The following is a 20,393-nucleotide window of genomic DNA, read 5'->3' on the forward strand; positions in this document are numbered from 1 at the left end:
ATCACGCTTAGATTACTGTAATTCCCTGTTTACTAGCTTGGATAAATCATCCCTCTCTCGCCTCCAGACAATACAAAACGCAGCAGCCAGACTACTAACTCGCTCTACCAAGCGTGTTCACATCACTCCCATCTTATATTCTTTACATTGGCTCCCAATAGAGTTTAGAATTCGCTTTAAAATTCTTGTTTTAACATACAGAGCACTGAATGGCTCCAGATTATTTATCCAAGCTTTTTATAAAATACACTGCTGCTCGTCATCTCCGCTCACAGACTCAGAGTGTGTTGGTTCCCGTACACGACTGAAGACAAAAGGGGACAGAGCCTTTCAGTCTGTTGCACCAAGGCTGTGGAACAGTTTACCACAATTACGTTTGCTTGACTCTGTGGATTCTTTTAAAAAGCAGTTAAAAACTTTTCTGTTCAAACAAGCCTTTTGTTGATCTACATATTTTATATTTTTTACATTATTTACATTTGATCTTTTACATTGTGTATAATGTCTGTTGATTGTATTGTTTATTTTAATACTTGTGTACAGCGCTTTGTGACTGTTTGTCTGTGAAAAGCGCTTAATAAATAAATTTTATTTACTTACTTACTATGGGACTTATGAGGGATTCAGAAACCTTCAATGTGCTATCTGTGGTTGTAGATACACAGTAGAGTAAATGTGTGCAAGGTTAAGAATTTGTAGCTCTTGACAAATAGTTTGAATCGAGGACTGCTTCCACTTATTTCTTGGCTAGCTTTGAGTTAGCATGCTATCTATACCGTCTGATGTTGTTTTAGCAGGATAATGCAGCTCTAAACCACTGCACCATTTCTCTCCTCCCTGCGTAAAAACTGAAATCAGCTGATTTTAGCGCAGGAAGAAAAAGGCATGCTTGTTTGATTTTTTTTCTTTCAATCCTTATGTTTTTGTTTGTTTGTTTGTTTTGTTTTGTTTTTTAAAGACCTAAACACTTTTCTCGGTAAAAACTGTACAGGTGCTACCCAGTCAATGCTTTTATTTTTAAAGGCGTTCCCGGAAGCGGTGGTAGTGATGGCAGCAGCTTTGACTCCGTAGCCGCGTGTCTCGGTGGTGGGATGAGAGAGAGAGAGCGTGAGTGAGAGACAACAGCGAGGACTGACTGGAGGGGGGAGGAGGAGTCTGTCCCAGCCTGCATCTGGCCCGCTCCCCTCTCTGTCACCCCGGGCCAAACCCGCCCAGCTTCTCTCACTCACTCTCCGCCTGTTTTCCCGCACGGCTCGGCCCGGACACACACACAGAGCACCCACTCACACACGGCGCGAGGACACGGAATGGAGACGGAAGGGAGCCAGAGCAGCCTGTCCACCGCGGACTCCCCGCATGACCCCTGGTAATGGAAGAAAACTTTGTTTTTTAAACTTTCTTTCGCACCTCTGATCACACATACACACACCTCTGAAACAAACCTGCTATCCTGCGAGAGGACTTCCACGCACACGCACAGCTCTCGCGTAAAATCAGAGGTGATTCTCCCTGATCATCCACCTTTAAAAAAAAAAAAAAAAAAGCTCCACGGTTAAACTTTCCAGGTCTCAACTTTGTCATTTCTGAGGTGCCGCATTAATTTCACCGGAGGTTTTTAAAAAAGAAACGATGACTGTGTCGCCTAAATAGAAATATTTTCTCTGTTTTTCCGCAGCAAAATGTTCATAGGTGGACTCAGCTGGCAAACAACACAAGGTAAATCTTTTTTTTTTTTCCAACACTAGCTCTCCTGAAATGCCACCATGTCGTTAGAAATCCTGGCGTGGATCACAGGGAGCCAAACCAAACTTATTGGAAAAGCTGTGTTTGTTACGGTGTCTGTTGGGATGAACTCAGCTTGTTTTTATTTGTTGTCTCTTTTTTTTAGTTTTGAAGTGGCAAACACGCTCAGAATGAATGCCCCCATTCACATATACCATAGTGGATTCTTATAAGCTCATTAAAGGGGTGGTGGGGAGGTGTTAAATTCTTGAGATTGGAAATGATTTGTGATTTGAATTTTCTTTTGACACGTGAACACGTTTTATGTTTTGTCACTTTTAATCTAAAAATGCAGGAAGTTTGACGAAACAAATCTCAGCAGGCAAATCACCCCCCTCCCCCCAATCCCATCCCCTTTGGTTAACTTTTTGATATTAAAGTACTTATTGCTTGTTGACCACTTGTTTCCTGTGTCTTCTATCCTGCCTTGTTTGATTCCCAGAGGGTCTGAAGGAGTACTTCTGCAAGTATGGCGAGGTGAAGGAGTGTATGGTGATGCGAGATCCAGTTACTAAGCGCTCGAGGTGAGGGAGCTGTTCCCGGAGCTTGGAAGTTTGTCTGAATTTCTGCGATTTTCTCGCTCCTCGTAATGTGTCATATCAACATGTGTCAGTAATGCCTTCCCTCTCTCTCTCTCCCTCACTCCCCACCTCCCCCCACCCTGATGCCCACAGAGGGTTCGGATTCGTCACCTTTGTCGATCAGGCTGGCGTGGATAAAGTTTTGGCTCAAACCAGGCACGAGTTGGACTCCAAAACAGTGAGTTCTCTGTATTTACTTCCCACCACCGGATAATCCCATTGCTCACTGTTTGATTAGTGGATTTTCCAATAATCCGCTACAGAGGTGTAACATTGCTCCATTTTTGGTGTGTTTACGATCGTTCCACCATGTTGGTGTCGCTCGAGTCTGCCCGCCGCCACACCTTACACATGAACCTGTTCATCTCAAAGATGTTAGCGGAGACACATGGGAGGGGGGAAAAAGTGCTCTTTCTCTCCTCTCTCTCGCTCTCTTTAGACAAACAGGCAAAATGTTACCCAGTGTCAATTTCCATAGAAACAAGGGGGGGGGGGGCTGGACAGGGTTGAATTCACTGCCAATCTTTGATTTGGCCTCTAGGAAGAGGAAAGCAAGACTTTCCTTTCTGCTGTTGGTTTTTTTCCCCTTCTTCTCCTCCTGCCCCCAAGGGGTCGAATTGACCCCGAAAAAAAACTTTCTCAATGAAACGAGAAAATGCAACCTGAAACCATCAAGGTGTGAATGCGGCAACAATCAGACTCCCGTGAGCTTCCTGTTGATCACGGAAAAACTGTGAATGTAGCCTCGAGAAAGTCGCACATTCAGGCCTTTTTCACCTGTGTGAATTCTAACTTCAAATGTATTAATCGCCTGTGTTGCAGAGTGAGTGTGTGTGCGTGTGTGTGTGTGTGTGTGTGTGTGTGTGTCTTTGTCAGTAATGAATGTGGGCTGGCCTGGGAACAATGTGGCCCGTTGGTCGCCATAGGGACCGCTGCCCCCGCCTCTCTCCTCAGTGGGAGTGGTAATGGCTGCGGGTTAGTGACTGTATTGAAATGAGGGAAGCCTATTTCTTCTTTCCCCTCTTTTGTGCTCTGCACGATTCACCTTCTCTGGGAGATAAGTGGAGGTGTTGTAGAAGGAAATGGACGAGGAGAAGATGAAGAAGGGGGAAAAAAATGGTTGTTCACTGTAGAAAGTTACAGAAATAAGACATTTCTGTTATTATGACTTCAAAAGTGACATTTTTGGAGGAGTGTGTTGGGGGTGTTTGATACAGAAGTTAAGCTGAATTCAGCTCTTCATAGTTTGTTGGTTTCCCAAGTGCCCGACTGCTATAGTGTCACTTGCAGGCACGACAGCTATGACAAGTAGCACCATCATGGTTGGACGCCACTAACTCACCATGGGGTTTGTTTCCATAGTGACCCCCCCCCCCCCTTTCTTCACAGTTGAAGAATGGCTCTGTCACAAAAGAAAGAAGATAACAATGCACATCATTTACAATCATTTCTTGGATACCAGAAATCAGACTGCGCAAACAGTTGCAGGCGCAGAGAGAAGAGGTCATGACACCGACGGTTTATCCTCCAGATAAGCAACTTATTAAATTCATCGCTGGCTCCACCGATAATGATTCCTTGTCTTTAATTTGACACCCCCCCCACTCCACCGCAGCTCGTGCATCAGCGCAGCCTCACGGGCCGTGGAAGGGCCCCTTGTGGCTGGCACTTGGTGTTTTGGTAGGGGTGCCGTGGCAGCCTGTGTGTGTGTGTGTGGTGTGGAAAGGGCTCAGTGATCAGCCACAGGGGTTGGATGGTGAGTAGAGTAGCCCTTTTAGACCGCTGCTCACCCTGCCCCCTCTCCCCTCTCTCATGCAGACAGGTTATCCTGTTAGAGAGGGAGAGAGAAAAGTTCTCCAGTGGCAACAGAAAGAATGTGCCATGCTGTGACCGACTGAACCGCTCCAGCACTGGAATTAACGCAGCTTTGCTCGGCCGCGAGGCTGAGGAGCGAATACTGTGCTGCAGAGGAATTTATTGGTACTTATTGTGTTTGAAGGACAGATGCTGTCCGGTTTTGACCAGTGTGCTGCAGCAGGCCTTACTGTGATTTATGCAACTGCTGCTCTGCTAGCTGCCCCTCTGGGTGTCCTCCCGGCTTCCCACTGTCTGTAAAGTTAGTGACGGCCGAAGCAAAAGACACCTTTTGTGGGACAAAGTGTCCATTCAGCTGCAGCTCCAAGGTGCAACTGTGGAGAGTTTTACAACAAAGTCACACAGCCTTTTAGTTCGAGTTGCATTAGGGGTTATCCTACTCCCCCCTCCTGCTTAACCATTTCCATACTGAGATGAGTGGAAAGACTGAGGTGGTGGTGGGGGCAGGATAACCCCGTCTGTGATTACTGTGACTCTCCTAACTAATAGGATTGGAGTCAACAAGCTTGAGTTGTTCCTCTGAGATGTTGAGTGCGGCCCAATCGGTGCGTTGCTTTAAGTGCGTTCCCAGCTCAGGCTGTGACAGGCAGCACACTCGGCCAACTGTTGCATAGCTGGGATGTAGCCGGTCAAAGGGGATTACCCTGATTTCATAAACCTCTCTTGGAATTACGTTCAGCTTCTTCCCTGTTACCTTGAGTCCGGTGAGGTTAGACTCCTCTCTAAACTACACCTCTGAGGCCTCACATGTATTCATGATATTTCTGTCCCATATGTTTATGTTTGTTTGTTTGTTTTTTAAATATAAAAATCTCACGAGTGAATGTTTTTTAAATTAAAGCCGTCCCCCACCCAAAAAAACCCAACAAAACAAATTTTGTTTAGAGTCGTTAATCATTGAGAACAAGATGCCCCAGCCTCATAAAAGTCCAGTCAGTATGTATGTGCATTGGGAATTTCCCAGTAAAGTTCACTTCTTGCATGTAAGGTCAGTTTTTAAGTAAGTAGAAAGAAACGTTCAGCAGGTGAAAGCGAAGCTGGTCTCCTGTGTCACACTCTGAACACCTGAGGCAACGGGATGAGTCCGATAAACACGGCCACTTCATGTGCTTAATGTTCACAATTTCCTCACCACGGATGTGCCGTGTGCTGCCATGTGTTTGATTTTGTGTGTTTGTGTGTGTGTGTGTGTGTCTTGTTTGTTTGAATGTACACAGGAGTTTTGGACATCGGGAGGGTTGGTGACCGGAGGTGACTATCAGAGTAGTCTAGCCACCATAGAAACTAAACAGTAGACTCTGCATCTGATCCTCCAGTGTTAGCCTATAGTCTTCTCACTCTGCTCTCTAGAAAGAAAGTGAAATAAATAAATAAGAGACAGAAACTTGCGTTGGTGATGTCGACTCTCATTAGAAAACTCTGGTAAATGCACACGGTTTACCATAGAGGCTCTAGCTCTCTACTGTAGTTCAACTCTACCCTCTCATGGTTACGGACTAATCTTAGCGCTGTACTGTCTCACCATCTGTTAGTGTAACAGCAGTACAGTGTGGCGTAGTCTAGTTGTTCTCTAGCTCTATTAGACCGTATAGACTAATATAGAGGTCTCAAATTCCAATTTTACAGCCTGTCTATGATTGCATCTTCATGGTGTGGTTTGGCTCTCTCTCCAATCTTAACCTTGGTGACATTCGGGGGGTTAGTCCACATCAGTTTGGGTTTTTTTGTTGTTGTTGGTTTTTTGGGGTTGTATTAATCTGAAATGAGTTACTCAGTTAAAAAAAAGCACTTTTATTTTTCTGGAAGTAAAGATGACGGACTGCAGAGCAGACCAGCCAGACCACCTAAAGATCACACAGGTCGAATGGTTTCTATTGTTGTCATCGCTTGCGTCACAAGCAGGCCAAAATCGAACGAACAGACTTGGTGTGTCCGCTGTCAGCGCGATGTGATTGACAGCTCTTTGTCTTCCTCTCCTTCCTCGTTTTCTCCCGCTGTCTTTCTGACACACTTGACCTCCGTCTCCGGCTCTCCTTCCTCGCCGAGGTGAGGTGTGTTTGTGATTGTGGTGTCCGTGTGAGATTCCAGGAGATCACATGTCACATGGTGGTGACGAGAGAGGCCTGGGGTTCGCCGGACATTCCCAGGCATTCCACCTGCGCGAGCACGCTCACACACACACACACGCACACACATGCACGGAAATTTACACGATCGATCAAGCCAGAGATGCATGTGCCTGCACCACACAGGCAAATCCATGCAAAATAAAAAAAACACAAACTAGTAGCACACCCTCGCACACGCTGCACACTCACTGACAATGTGTGGCTTAAGCAGAAGAATGTAGAGCACGCACTCGCTTCGATTCAGTCGGCCTTTTCAGGCAGAGTTTTTTCCCGTTTTGTCTTGGTTGATGGAAAATGATCAACAATTTGTAAGTACTTTATTAAGAGACGCTCGCTGGAGTCTGGTACAGATTATTATACACTTGATCGTGCTGGAGGTGTGGCCAAAATAAGACGCAATCACTACATCAGTGTTGATACACGTAAACACGCACACTGGCATCACACACCTGGAAGACTCGACGCTTGAGTGGCCAAAGTCTGCATTCGGATTTCTGATTTAAAGAGAAATCTGTAGATTTTTCGTTGTGGTGTCGTCACGTTTTCTAGTACAGCGAGGCCCAAGTTTGATGTGAAAAACAGGTTTTTTAGACATCAGTGTTGTGTGGTATTAGTGAACACGTGCGCTAGGCATGACAGGATAACCTGGATGTGTTGTACCTTCTCTGCTGACTTGCTAAAGAATGAAAGATGAGGGTCTGATATCAGAATACACCAGGGCAAGGCGGCGGGTTATAGCAGCGCATCACTAACCAGGTCCTCTTTTCTCTATATCCTTTGTTTTAGATCGATCCAAAGGTCGCATTTCCTCGCAGAGCCCAGCCCAAGGTGAGTCGAGCGGCCTCCTCGCGCGTGTTTTCTGTCACGTATCTGGGACAGTGCCTCATAATGCTGATGTGAGCACAGGTTAACAAAACCTTTTAGACCCTCACCTGAATGTCGGTGTTACATTTCAAAGCAATGATGTTCATGTAAGTCAAATCAGAGCCAAGCGGAGCCTTATAATAATGAACAAAACAACTGTTTTCCTTTTGTTTGATGTACAATTTGTAGCTGTGCTTTGACAAATAGCTGGAATTTCAGTTTTACTGATCTTTTTCTTTTTAAAAATTTGCATTTACTGTTGTACTCCAAAGTCCCACCCTGACTTAAGTTGGTGTCCAGCGCTGTTCGAATGATTAGTCTAATTAATCAGTTAGTCGAAGTATATAAAATGAGTCGGCAATTCTGGCAATCAATTAGTTGTTTTAGGTCTTTAAAAAAAAAAAAAGGACCCAAAATTTGACGAGTCCAATCTCTGAATGTTTGATGGCTCAGTTTAGTAAAAAAAAAAAGTGGTTTTCCTTTTGGACTGCTGGGACAGATTAAAAACAGCAACAACACTGCCCATGTTTATATTTTAGTGAGTCATTTGTAGTGTTATAGTTACAGAAATTGAACATTGAACAACAGTTTATTCTTTTGGTTTTCTCTCACTGACTGCTAAGAATAAATTTTATATATTCACTAATGGAAAGCCAGCAATACGTCATACAGCATCACTCACTCACTTCGCTCACTGGCATCAGACAAACTGCGAGGAAGTGAAACAAAAAAGCCCAAATAAATAATAACAGGTGTCCAATGCTTCCTGTGCACACGATTGGAGGAACGCAGGAAGTCCTGCTTTTTATTAAAAGATTTTGTGAATTGCTGGTCAGCGAATAACACACGAGAAGCCGAATCCTTAGCATGTGAATCTTTTAAAATCAGGGCTTTTTATTGTTTTGTTTTTTTTAAATCTTCACAGCTTGAGGACATCAAACTTAGAGGAGGAAAGTCATTCACAGCCTTTAAAACAGAGTGTTGCATTCTTGCTTAGTGTCATTACGGCTAGTCAGTCAGACACTTTCACATGTGGCCTGTGCTCTTGTAAAACCTGGCAGCAGTTTGTATTGTGTACTTAAACGGCCTAAAGAAAACGTGTGGATGATAATTCTACCATTACACTTAATGACTTCATATGATCAGCTTTAGTGACACAGCTTTATAATCAAATGTAGCTCTCACTGAACTCCATGTGCATGCATTTCTAATGAAACTGGTTCATGAGTGCTGCCCTTTCTTTCCTCCTTCTTTTGTCCAGTTGGTCACTCGAACCAAGAAAATCTTTGTGGGAGGCCTGTCGGTGAACACGACTATCGAGGACGTCAAGCAGTACTTTGACCAGTTTGGGAAGGTGAGTGGTGGGTCCACGCGGTTTGGAATGAAACCAGCCAGTCCTTACGGACTTGCATAAGTTTGCCGGTGCAGAAACAAATCAGCAGCTCAGAAAAGCCGTAGTACCACATCCCACAAGCTCGGCAGGTTCAGATTCACAGCACATTCTCGGAGAAAAACTTCACTTTGAATCAAGCGACTTGACTGGGAGTGAAGGAGTTACTGGGGAGGAGGGCGAGAAAAAAAGGCTCGACGAGGACAGAAAAAAATAACGAGGCTAGGAGGCTCTGGGAGCAGCAGGCGAAGTTTAGGGGGACTGGAAGACGGAGCGAGGGGTGGGGGGGGAGTGGAGGAGGAGGTTGTGTGAGGAAGGGGGAGAAAAGTTTTGTAGTGAGTGTGTGGTGATGGAGAGGAAGGAGGAGGGATTATCAGAATCTGAATTAATCTGATGTAACAGCTGCTCCTACCCACAACCCCCTCCTGGCCCGTTACCGTGGTGACCCGGCTTGTCCATTGTCCCCAAGTAATTCTGCGGGTAAGGGGGTTTTGTTCTGCGGGAGGAGGGATGAGGCGGCGTTAGCATAAGTGTGTTGGTTGTGGAGAGTGGGGGGGGGGGGGGGGTTTGAAAACTTTTTTTTTTTAAAGATGTTTTGTGTTTTGCAAGATTCTGAAAGGCGTGGGGGCCGAAAAATAGACCGTGGGCTGACAAAGGCATCGTCAAGGGAGGGAGGGCCTTACTGAGGGAGGTTTGCAGAGGGGTAAGAGAGGGAACTGGGTCAAAATGGGGTATGTGTGAGTGCTGATCGGTGGTGGTGGCGGGGGGGGGACCATTATACTGCTGTATAAAGCTGGGCAAATATTTTGCTAGTTTGTTCTGAAGTTATCTGCATACTGGTGGTTTCTGGATTAATTACAATCCAGTGTGTCTTCTGATATGAAACTGACCGCATGTAATACGTGTGGTTTACATTCACACACTCAGTTCTTTCAGTTTTTCGGGGATCTTGTGCAAAGTTATCATTCAGACTTTTTTGTCCAGCAGATTTCAGTCTGCACCTCAAGCCCTTTAAAATGTTTTAAAAGCAAAGATGCAAAGACTCGGTCTGAGGTGCTGCGTTTCTGACCGCGCGTTGCTTCATTTCCAGTGCCGAAAGGTTTGGCCTCGAGTTCCTCTGTTGCTCCCTCCTCAATCATAGCGTCTAGATGAATTTTTGCCGAGAGATATATCCAGGGATGGACGGTGAAATGCAGGCTTCAGCCATCCATGGAAGTTCCTGATTAGACTGCCTCACTGGACCTTTTGTGTCCCGTCCTGGTGAGGACAAAGGAGTGCGGAGAGGGATGGGCAGGGGATAACAGGGAAGATGAGAGGTGGGGGGGAAGGATGAGGGGGAATATTGTTTGGCAGTACTCTGTGAAAATGCTCAGTGTTTGAAATATTGTGCAGTTAATTCTGTTCCCGCCATTAAATATTGTTTTGATCTTCTTCATAGCATCCCAAAGGCCGACATGTGCGGTTTGAGCCCACATCGGGTTTCTGTTTGCTTTAGTCTGATCATCAATCACTTGCGCCAGTCTGCACGCCGACCCTTTCCTCTGCTTGACTTTGTAGTAACTTTGGGCCGTTTCTCCCACTGGTGTCCAGAATAAAGGCTGGTTTTTTTTTTTTTTTTTGTGCAGAGATGGAGACTTGTAGGCAGTGAGTAAATGTCAGGCTGGAAGTAAGCAGTGACTTGAGAGGCACACTGACACTCCTCACTCACCTTTGACCTTTCTGTAGGCAAATTGCCCTTGTGGGTTCTCACACACACATACACAGACACTGGGCAAGGACTGACACTCCAATGTCACTATGACAAATTACTCTGTGGACTGTCTCCAGTAAACTTATTATAGACCGAGAGCACAGATTTACTTACCAAATGTTTTTGTGGAGCTCTGAAGTATAAACATGTCAGAAGAGACTAAAAGCGAGAGAAATAAAAGCAGAGACTGAGCTAAAGAGTAGGTCAACTTTGACAAAAGACGCTGTGTGTGTGTGTGTGTGTGTGTGTGTGTGTGTGTGTGTGTGTGTGTGTGTGTGTGTGTGTGTGTGTGTGTGTGTGTGTGTGTGTGTGTGTGTGTCGAACAGACACCTGTGTCTTTGCTCTATAAAGGGAGGCCGGGCCAGAGGGAGAGGTCAAAGGGAGAAGAGGAGGAGGAATTATGGCTGACTGTGCCAACAAACAAAGCCTCCAGGCCTCTTTGTTCTCCCTCTCCCTCTCCCTTTGTCTCCTCTTTTTCCTCCCTTTCCACTTTGACCCACTCTTTTTTCCTTTTTTCCCCTTTCTCCCTCTTACAGGACTCTCTGTGCTCTCTTTCACCACATCTCCACCTGTCGCTATTCCTCTCACTATCAGCTCTCCCCTCTCATCGAGTCGCCACCTGCCCGATGGATTCACCTTTCTGCTTGTGACTCGCTACTTTTTCGTGTGTGTGTGTGTGTCAGTGTTTCTCTCTTTGCAGTGCTCTTTGTGTCATTGGCACTCTCCCATCATTCATAAGGCATATTTGATGTTGGGCTTGAACTTTCCTTTCTTTTTCTTTTTCCCCCTTTTTTTTCTTATAAGGACTTTTTGTACAGTTGCCATGGTTATATCAAACTCTGGAGGGGGTCAGAGGGTGGGTGGTTTATTAGCTCTCTGTAAGAAGGAGCTAACGCAGCTTCCAACTTTTTGTATCGCCTGTTATGTACGTGAGCTTGTTGTGGAGTTTTTCAACATATCTTCCTGTTTTTGCCCCCTCGGCCTCCTCTTTGTAACCTGTCGCTCGTCTGCAGCCCTCCCTCTGCCTCCCCCCTCCCCTCCTCCCGCTTTCTGTCCATCTGTTGCTGAGCCTCCCTGCAGAACTTGAGAAGGGCTGAGGTCAGGCAATATGCCGCGTGGTGAGAGAGAGAAAGAGAGAGAGAGAGCTCTGAGTAAAAAACTGTGTTGTTTGTCTCCCCTCAGGTCGACGATGCCATGCTCATGTTCGACAAGACCACCAACAGACACAGAGGTGAGATGGACTGACCCCGCCTTCCCTCAACTCTTCCTCGTTTTTTTCCTCTACTGTTCCCCCACCCATTTCTGGTTGTCTATTGATCCCTCTCCAACCCCTCCACACCCCCCATCGTCCTCCTTCCTGTGGGCTGAGCTGCAAGGAGACGAACGGGGCTAGTCTAATTAGCCAGTCCGTTAATCGGGATCAGGATAAAGCCTCCTTAAGCACCTCCTCCCCACCCTGGGATTGATCGATTATGACAGCCTACCAGCTTTGCCCGGGCCTTCTGGCCAGGAAGGGAGGGAGGGAAGGAAGGATGAGTGCAGAAAAAGGAGCATTGAAAGAAGGAGGGGGGCAATGTGTTAAGCGGCTGTTACACCACTAATTACTCCACACTATTTAGCTGTACTACTGTACAGAAAGGCCTATTGTCTAGTTCCAGCGTATTGTGTGAATTATTACGATCTACTGTTTTTTAACTTACAAACTTGCCTTCTGCTCGTCAGGATTCGGCTTTGTAACATTTGAGAATGAAGACGTGGTGGAGAAAGTGTGCGAGATCCACTTCCACGAGATCAACAATAAAATGGTACGAGGGCTCGATTTGCCACTCTTGCATCAGCACAACATAGAAACTAAGGTGTGATCATTCTCCTCTCTTCTGGAAAACAGGTGGAGTGCAAGAAAGCGCAGCCCAAGGAGGTGATGTCCCCCACCGGCTCGGCCAGGGGGCGCTCTCGGGTGATGCCGTATGGGATGGACGCCTTCATGCTGGGCATCGGTATGCTGGGTAAGTTGGCATCGATCAGGACAGGAAGGATGTGGCGGCGCACATGAACCCAACGGTAACTGCTCCAGCATTAAAGGCCCAGCTTCCTCAAAGGTCACGCGGCGCCTCGCTGGGAGAAGGCTGACCACTGCAGCCGGCTGCTCGCTTCAGCTTATAACTCTCCCCCAAGCAGCTCATAAAAGCTGTGACCTCTGTGGCGCTTTAATACATGTGTTAACTTTACATATTAAAGCTTGAATACCACACTTGTGTACAGTTTAGAAAGTCACAGGGGGTACAGTAAAGGAGCGCAATAACGTGGCTGAAATACACTTATATTTATGCAACCAAATAGCACCTTTTAATCCCTTCTTTTAAAAACTGTTTCCTCTGATTTGTAGCACCTGTAGTCACGTTTTTGTGGACTGGAGCTAAAGCCAGCATCCCTGTAACTTCACCAGCTGGGGTGGATCCTCACACAGCTAAAGACAATATTTTCCAGTGGTTTTTCCAGTCGATCCTTGGGTTGTAAAATGAGTGAAATGGCCCTTTGAAAAAAAAGGTCTCAAACCTCCATTACTGTGAACATTATCCTCTACAATACACCCTTTACCCTTGTACTGACAACCACGCTGGTGCTACCACCTGCTGTTCAATCTGAGAACTACTTTCTTCAGTTTCAGTTCTTTAATTATCCAGTGCATAGAAAGGATTTGGTGGCAAATTCTTTCTCTGAGGTGAGGATTTAAAAAAATGTTTACATTACTTTTGTTATCCTGTTGCGCTAATGCTGGGTAACATTATTGTTATTCCCCTGAATGTTCTCCTGAGGTGGGTTCTTCAGGTGTCAGCTTGCATTACAAAGAAATTCCCTGAGTAATGAGCACCGCTGAGAGTGTAAGTGAAGACAATGACAGAAATCCGCCCAGTCCCGTCCTTGCGAGGAAATCCAGATCACAGGTGTAGGATATCACACACCTGCATGTCACGGATTGTACAAAGCTTCACTGTTAGGGGGCAGCAAAACAGCACACACGCATGCATTCCTGTTTATCTATTTCGTGTTCAGTATTTCACCACATGTGTAATTGTCCTCACTCGGGATACATCCCATGTACGCCTCAGTTCGCATATTAACGCCAGTTTTCTTCCCACAGGTTATCCAGGCTTTCAGACTGCCACCTACACCAGTCGGAGCTATGCTGGCATCACTCCTGGATACACCTACCAGTTTCCTGGTAATCGCAATATATTTTATGCTCCTTGTACCCTAAGGACTATTCTTTTTAAAATCCTATTTCTGGGAATAAAGATACAGCCATCTTTAGTCGATGTGCATCCTTTGGAAGTGCCTGGTGCCCACTAAAACGACTCTTTCTAAGACTGTGGCTCAGGGTCATGTTTAATAAAACAAAGAATGGACACATCAGGTAAATAATCCGAACTGATTTGCACAGTTTGCTCCCAGCAGCCTTCTGCTGGAGGGAATTTCACACAAAGGTCCCAGTTTGTGTGAAATCGCACGTTCCACAGGATGTATTGAATAATGAGGTGGAGTGTTGTGTCAGTGAGTCAACTGAATGAAGTCAGTAGCTGGAGTAGTGTCACGTTGAACAGCCAGTAGACACACTGTCACAAATACAAACATGTTTCCATGGAAGCATATAAAACACAGTGAGTGCAAATGGCTGCTTGTAAATATCAGGGAGTGGAATTGCATCTGCTTTGCTTGAGTGTGTGTGTGCATGCATGCTAGCATGACATTGAACTTTAGTGATGTGGAAACGATTCCAGTAAAAGAAAATGCGACGCTTTCTTCTGAATGATTTGAAATGATCAGCCTGGACGACCAAACTGTAACTCTTGCTCTATTGTTTTGCTGTCTCAGCAGGATGACTGTGTGTCATTTAACTCCACTTCTTAGACTGTAAAACATCTTTCCGTCCTTTAAGTACACGCACCTGCCCTGTGCGTGTACTTCCTCTCACCTGTGATTTGCCCCTCCCCTTGGCTTTGTGTGTGTTGTCCTTGCTGGCAGTGGTGGTGTGTGTCTCAACAGCACTCTGATGTTTCTGTTTTAGAGTTCCACTTAGAGAGGACTCCCCTTCTGACTTCACCCCACCCCCCTGAGCTCACAGGTCAGTCAGTCCCTCCTCTGGACTTTACAAGCAGCACGTTGTCAGTCTGCTACACGCCCACAATAGCACCAACACATGATCACTCTTTGGTTTGCATGTTTGTGTTTGTCGGTCCTCCTTGGTTTCTAGCTGTAGGCTGATTGCTGACAGTAATGGGGGAAGAAGTAGGTGTTTGGTTTAAAGGGCTCCTCTGGTGACCTCAATGGACCCTGTTTTAAGTTAAATGATCCTAGAATCTGCAGTTCTTTATTGAAAGTTGTTAGCTTCCTTTTACATCTAACATTTGCTCTATCATATGTTTTAACTTAATCTTTTCTTCTCTGCCTTTTTTAGCCATTCCTCTCACGGCATATGGACCAATGGCAGCTGCGGCAGCAGCGGCAGTAGTCAGAGGTACCAAATGACATTAAACACAACATCCATCATCTGGTCAAAATACTATTCTCACCATCCTCAGCTGCACTTATCATCAATTTGAAAAAATATCAGCAATCAAATTATTATCAAGTTTTAGTCTAAACTGCAAGTGTCAGTGTGGGCATAAGTGGTGAATCACCTGATTGTTAATGCTAATCAATGAACCGTGCTGCTAGTGTGTCTAAAAATGAGATTTTTCTCATCCAGTGTGAGACAGAGAAATTACTTTCTCTCCCTGCAGGTTAGAAGATTTACATTTTAATCTGTGTTAAGTCCTCTTCATTAATCCAACCTCTGCTCGCTTAACCTTGGCACTAAAATGATAGTTGAGACAGGTTGATGTCTCCGTTATTGTGACGTCATTATTTTTTACTTTCAGGCTCCACCCCGTCTCGTTCTGCTGGATTTTTAGGTACAAGCAGCCCAGGTCCAATGGCAGACCTTTATGGAACAGCCAGTCAGGAATCGGCCGTCAGCAGTTACCTCAGCGCTGCAAGCCCTGCACCAAGCACTGGATTCAGCCATAGTCTGGGGGTAAGTTACTGTTGCCATTAATTATGTGTTCCAGTTTTTGATTTGAGTCGTGTCTGACTCTTAGTATCACTAAAGCTGTAACTTCTGTCTGTTACATCAAGTCTGTTGGTCCTCATTTAAAAAAAAAAAAAAAAAAAAATCACATTTAAGCTAATTTCCCGGTGAAGGCAGGTAGCATCTGCAACGCTTACTTTAACACTGGTACATCACTGCATTATCCTACAGTTTGTCTTCTAATATTTTAATTATCATAATAATTTAGGCTGAGATATTATGTAAAAGGTCAATATCACACTCTTGTCTGTCCATTAAATACAGAAACTGTATATAGAAGATGGGCATAGCATCCGTGTCTAAAAACCGGTTCATCTGACTGATTTATCTGCGGGCCAGTATTGTTGGCCAATATTAGCTATTTGCTAATTTATCTGTATCTGCATTTATAATGGCTGATAAATGAGTTGTGTGGTTGCATAGTCTGGCCACCAGAGAGAAATGCAAATTTCCTTTATGTAATACGCATTTGGGACCCCACAAATACAACAACCAGCTGATCCAAGAAGAGTCGGGCAGGGCGCATAACAAATGCTAGGTTATTCTGTTTGGGTTTTGTGTATCCAAGAGGGAGAAAATGGTCTCTACATCCTGATATAAGTGGCACAGTGGTTAGCGGTTAGCTGTTGCCACACAGCAAGAAATCCACAACAAAAATAACATCTTGATATCGGTCTTAAAAGTCCAATATTGGCCCCGCTCTACTGAAGTCAATGTGCAAGTGCCTTAAATCCACATTCCCAGTAAAAGCAAGCAGAGCATGACTCCTGTGTCACTTTAGTGTATATTTTGCTTTTGCTGTAAGTTAATTTAGTGAATTATGATCAGGGTCAGAAACGAGTGTAAAGCAGGCTCCACTCATTAACTAATGATTTGCGATTGACAACCTTTTACCCAAAGCTAAGTCTGTCATGGCTAAAAGGTTCATCTTGAGGCTTAAAAGTGGTACTAATGAGTGACATCATGGATGCTGCTTCCATCTTTTGTATACAGTCTATAAGGCTGTATATATCACCATGCTAGCTTAGCTTGAGACTGGAAACAGTACTTCTAAACAGCAATTCACATTAAAAATGTTATTTTTTTTATACAAAAGTGTTTTTTAAACCGTTTTCATTGAAGCAATCAAAAATAGTTTAGACATGCTGGTTAGCGATGGTGGTTTCTGGTTTTAGTCTTTGTGCTAAGCTAACTGTGGGAATTGCTTCCTGTTGAATGGACAGATGCAGGAGTGGTATTATCTAATCTTATTTGCCAATGCAAGAATGCAAATAAGTGCCTTTCTTAAAATGTTGAGTGATTAAATGAACTTGTTGAGTGAACATCACAAGAATAAACATTAGAAGCAGATTCAGCAACTCTATAATTTGGTGTTTAAAAAAAATTAATCTGGCCCTCATTTAACAGCTTATTTTGGTGTGTGTACATTTCCAACTCCAGTTATTACCACCTTTAGCCCAAGATGGCAAAAGTAGTCAGCGTAGCTCTTAGGCTATATGAAATCATACTGACCTTGCATGCTTGCTCCCACAGGGCCCTTTGATTGCCACGGCCTTCACTAACGGGTATCACTGAGAGTGTGAGTCAGTCCTCCTGCTAGCTGTCATCCTTTAAGTGTAACACATACGAGTGCTTCGTGCTGCCTAACCTGTGAGTAATCCCGCCGGTTTGTGTGTCAGTGCAGAGCTGTAGACTGAGAGCTGGAAGGAGTTGAAGCTGCTTTGGAGCTGATCTGGCCTGTCTCTGTCCAGTCCACGTCTCCGGCTGGGGTGGCCTAACCTGTAGCCAACCTGCCCTGGTGTCAGCTACATCCAGTTGACTCTACAGACACCACACTAAACTCCACCACAATTTTATTTTTTTGGGGGGGGGGGGACTTAAAAGAAAAAAAAAAACCTTCTCAAAAAGAGCAAAAACGTTTATCACTACATGTAATAGCAACACATTCAGATGCTGTATTTCTTTGTGTTTTTCCTCTGATATGTTTTTGTGATGGCTGTGTTATTTCATGATCTGTTTTGGCTGTGATTCATTGGTTCCTTTGACCTCTTTAATCTGATCTCTCTGAGATGGGAGGAGTTTAATCTCCAGGTGATGGCTGTTTGAAGGTCAGGAGATGTAAAATGTACTGGAAAGCTGTATATTTGTCACTAGTTCATACTGAATTTTAACATTGGGGATTAATACTTTTTCTCAAATGTGTCACAAAGTGTATATCTTGGTAGTTTTTTTTTTGTTTTGTTTTTTAACAATGACTCGTTACTAATAATGGTCAGACGACAAAGGTCATTAGTCTCTGTTACGTAATAGGCCTTCATGAGGTGTACAATTTTGTAAAATTTTGTAAATACGGCTGGTTAGCGGGTGAGAGGGTTCTGCAAAATTTGCGTCAGGGAGGCGGGAGCGTTTTGGCGAAATGGTACGATCTCTTTTATCAATCTTGACTGATAGTTTCACATGAAGGTCGAGAACATTTCAGTTTGTCTGTCTGTTACTGTATTTCTCTCCAGGCGTTTATAAATGATGCGTCACGTGAGTCTTACGACATTGAGGAGCAGCGTCAGAGTTTTACTTGAGCGGGTGAGGGGCTGCGTACTGAGCGACACTTGCTACTGTTCGGAGACGAGGGGTGTGGAAGCACTCCTGTTGGGAGAGGAAAAACACGACTTCTTACTTTATCATATTGTTGTTTTAACTGTGATTTTTAAATACGTGATGATTGTGAGGGCAAATGAAGGACTGTTACGATGGAGCAGTCGTGCACAGTTTGCGTTCTGACTGATTTCCTCTGCAAGATGAGTTGATATTTGTGTGTCATTTGGTCTTATTCACATTGGTTTCCAATGTGCCATGTTTTGTTTTGTTTTGTTTTTTTTGTTGTTGTTTTTTTTTTTTTTGGGGGGGGGGTACCTCTGCTGCAAATGTGAAATTTTAATCTGACCCTTTTTTTTAATTATTATTATTATTACATTAACATTGATATAAAAGTGTGGGTGGTTGAACCTTTTAGAAAGGTGGGGTCTTATTAACTCTTGTTTACCTGTCATACCCACCCCACAGCCATCCATCGCTGCATATCCACTGGAGGTCACAGACTGGAGCAATGTGACTTATTTCTTTTGTTTTGTTTTTAGACCAAAACACTTATTTTCAGAGCTACTAGGATTTTGCACTGGCCGGACACGATAAAATAAAAAAGCACTCCCCATCTACAAAATACCAGGTTTTTAAACATTTTGATACACTCGCTCTGTCTGCTGCGAGCTACCATGGTATTTCAAACTCTGATGCTGATTTCACTGCATTATAACAATCTTGTCAACACTGTAACATTTTCTGATTTTCATTTTTCTCGTGTTTATTCCTTTGGAGGAAAGCAAAACTTTTTAACTTTTATTCCTAATAAATTATTTTAAAACATTCCACTTTTTTGTGTCCTGTTTGAGTTTTTCTTGATTTCCTACACAGACTTGCTTTTTTTCATTTAAAACTACTATTTCTAAGGAAAATGATCTTGTATTTCTAGCTCCATTTATTGGCTTGATTTGGCACAAATACATGACAGCAGATGGCCTTTGCTGAGTAAAATTGGTGCGTCTTAACATTTGTCCAGAATTATCATTTGTAATAAACTTCAGTACAAAACAATAAGTAAAAATAAGCCTTTTATAAAATTACTCAATTTTTAAAAAACAAACAAACCCCAATGTTATGTGTAATTCTAGTTTCTTTACTATGATATGCTCTAAAGGAGAACCAGCTTTACTCCACGTTGCTTTAAATTTGCACAAAATCCATAAAAACAGCATTGTGCAAAAGTCTTGAGCCACACATTTCTTTATATGTTATTAGGAATGTAAGAATTAGATGCAGTGATGTATTGAAATGTGCAAACATAAAAGGAACAAAAGTACATAAACGGAGTTTGTAGGATCCCAACAAGCTTAAAAATGAATATTTGGTATGACTACCTTTATTCTTCAACACAGTCTAAACTATCTGAGGCAGATGTCTTCTAATTTCAAATCAAATCACTTTTTATTGTCACATCACATGTGCAGGCACACTGGCACAGCACATGCGAGTGAAATTCTTGTGTGCGAGCCCCACAAGCAACAGAGATGTGCAAACACAACAACACAAACGAGCAAAATACAAGAATGGCCAACCTGAAACTAATAAATATAGTTTCTTGAAGTAGTCTTCAGGAATAGTTGTCCAGGCTTCTTGGAGGACATTCAAAGCTCTTCTGCTGTTTGTTCTGTTCTCTGTCAAGACAATCCCACGCTGCTTCAATAATGTTGAGGTCCGGGCTCTGAGAAGGAGAATCCATCAGTGACAAGAATTTTATCCTCCACTTAACCACTTTCCGCTGAATTTTTTAAGGACACACTGCACACCATGCTGAGATATACCCAAGCTTTTTGGGAATCACCTTGTTGGTGAAAATACTATTTTATAACTCAAACTGTGTTGTATTTGGCATTTTTCGTAGACTTGACTAAAGAAATTATGTATTTTTTTAACCTGGCGTCTAGTAACAAAGAAGCTGTTCGTGTAGAAAGAACACTGGTTCATCCCTTGAGAAAGGTGCCTTTTCTGTGTTTGGACGATTGCTGGGTCAGTGGTAAGTGGGTTACAAAAGCATTCCTTCGACAATGGTCAGGTACAAGGACTAGACTGAAAAAGTAGCCAATGTCCAAATAAACCTTGAGAAAACCTGGGAAAAAGATCATCTTAAGAAGGTCTGGAAACAAAATGTAAAGAAATGAGGGTTGGCTCAAGGCACAGTGCTATTTTTATTATTGCTTTAAATGTGCATTTCATTGCCATCAATAATAATAAATTACATTTAACACATTCCTATGAATGTAATAGGCTACTAGATAAATTA

The 20,393-nt window shown here is 43.7% G+C and overlaps 1 protein-coding gene across 3 annotated transcripts; it reads left to right on the forward strand.

Annotated features, from left to right (window-relative positions):
- The first annotated feature begins 1,164 nt into the window (after window positions 1-1,164).
- Window positions 1,165-18,924, forward strand: msi1b (musashi RNA binding protein 1b). Of its 3 annotated transcripts, none has more exons than XM_026187620.2 (15): window positions 1,165-1,366; window positions 1,676-1,716; window positions 2,225-2,306; window positions 2,457-2,541; window positions 7,154-7,195; window positions 8,493-8,585; window positions 11,554-11,602; window positions 12,094-12,176; window positions 12,260-12,377; window positions 13,514-13,594; window positions 14,438-14,494; window positions 14,828-14,887; window positions 15,291-15,445; window positions 17,033-17,078; window positions 17,184-17,751. In XM_026187620.2, exons 1-14 carry the CDS (start codon window positions 1,308-1,310, stop codon window positions 17,072-17,074), a joined length of 1,047 nt encoding a protein of 348 aa, XP_026043405.1. In that variant the 5' UTR covers window positions 1,165-1,307; the 3' UTR covers window positions 17,075-17,078; window positions 17,184-17,751. The 3 variants fall into 3 exon arrangements, with proteins under 3 accessions (XP_026043405.1, XP_026043406.1, XP_026043407.1); XM_026187622.2 differs by having other exon boundaries at window positions 1,287-1,366; window positions 17,179-18,924; XM_026187621.2 differs by lacking the exon at window positions 14,438-14,494 and having other exon boundaries at window positions 17,179-18,924.
- The last annotated feature ends 1,469 nt before the right edge of the window (window positions 18,925-20,393 follow it).

This window comes from Astatotilapia calliptera, chromosome 12 (genome assembly GCF_964374335.1).
Source record: "Astatotilapia calliptera chromosome 12, fAstCal68.1, whole genome shotgun sequence".
Taxonomy (NCBI): Eukaryota; Metazoa; Chordata; class Actinopteri; order Cichliformes; family Cichlidae; genus Astatotilapia; species Astatotilapia calliptera.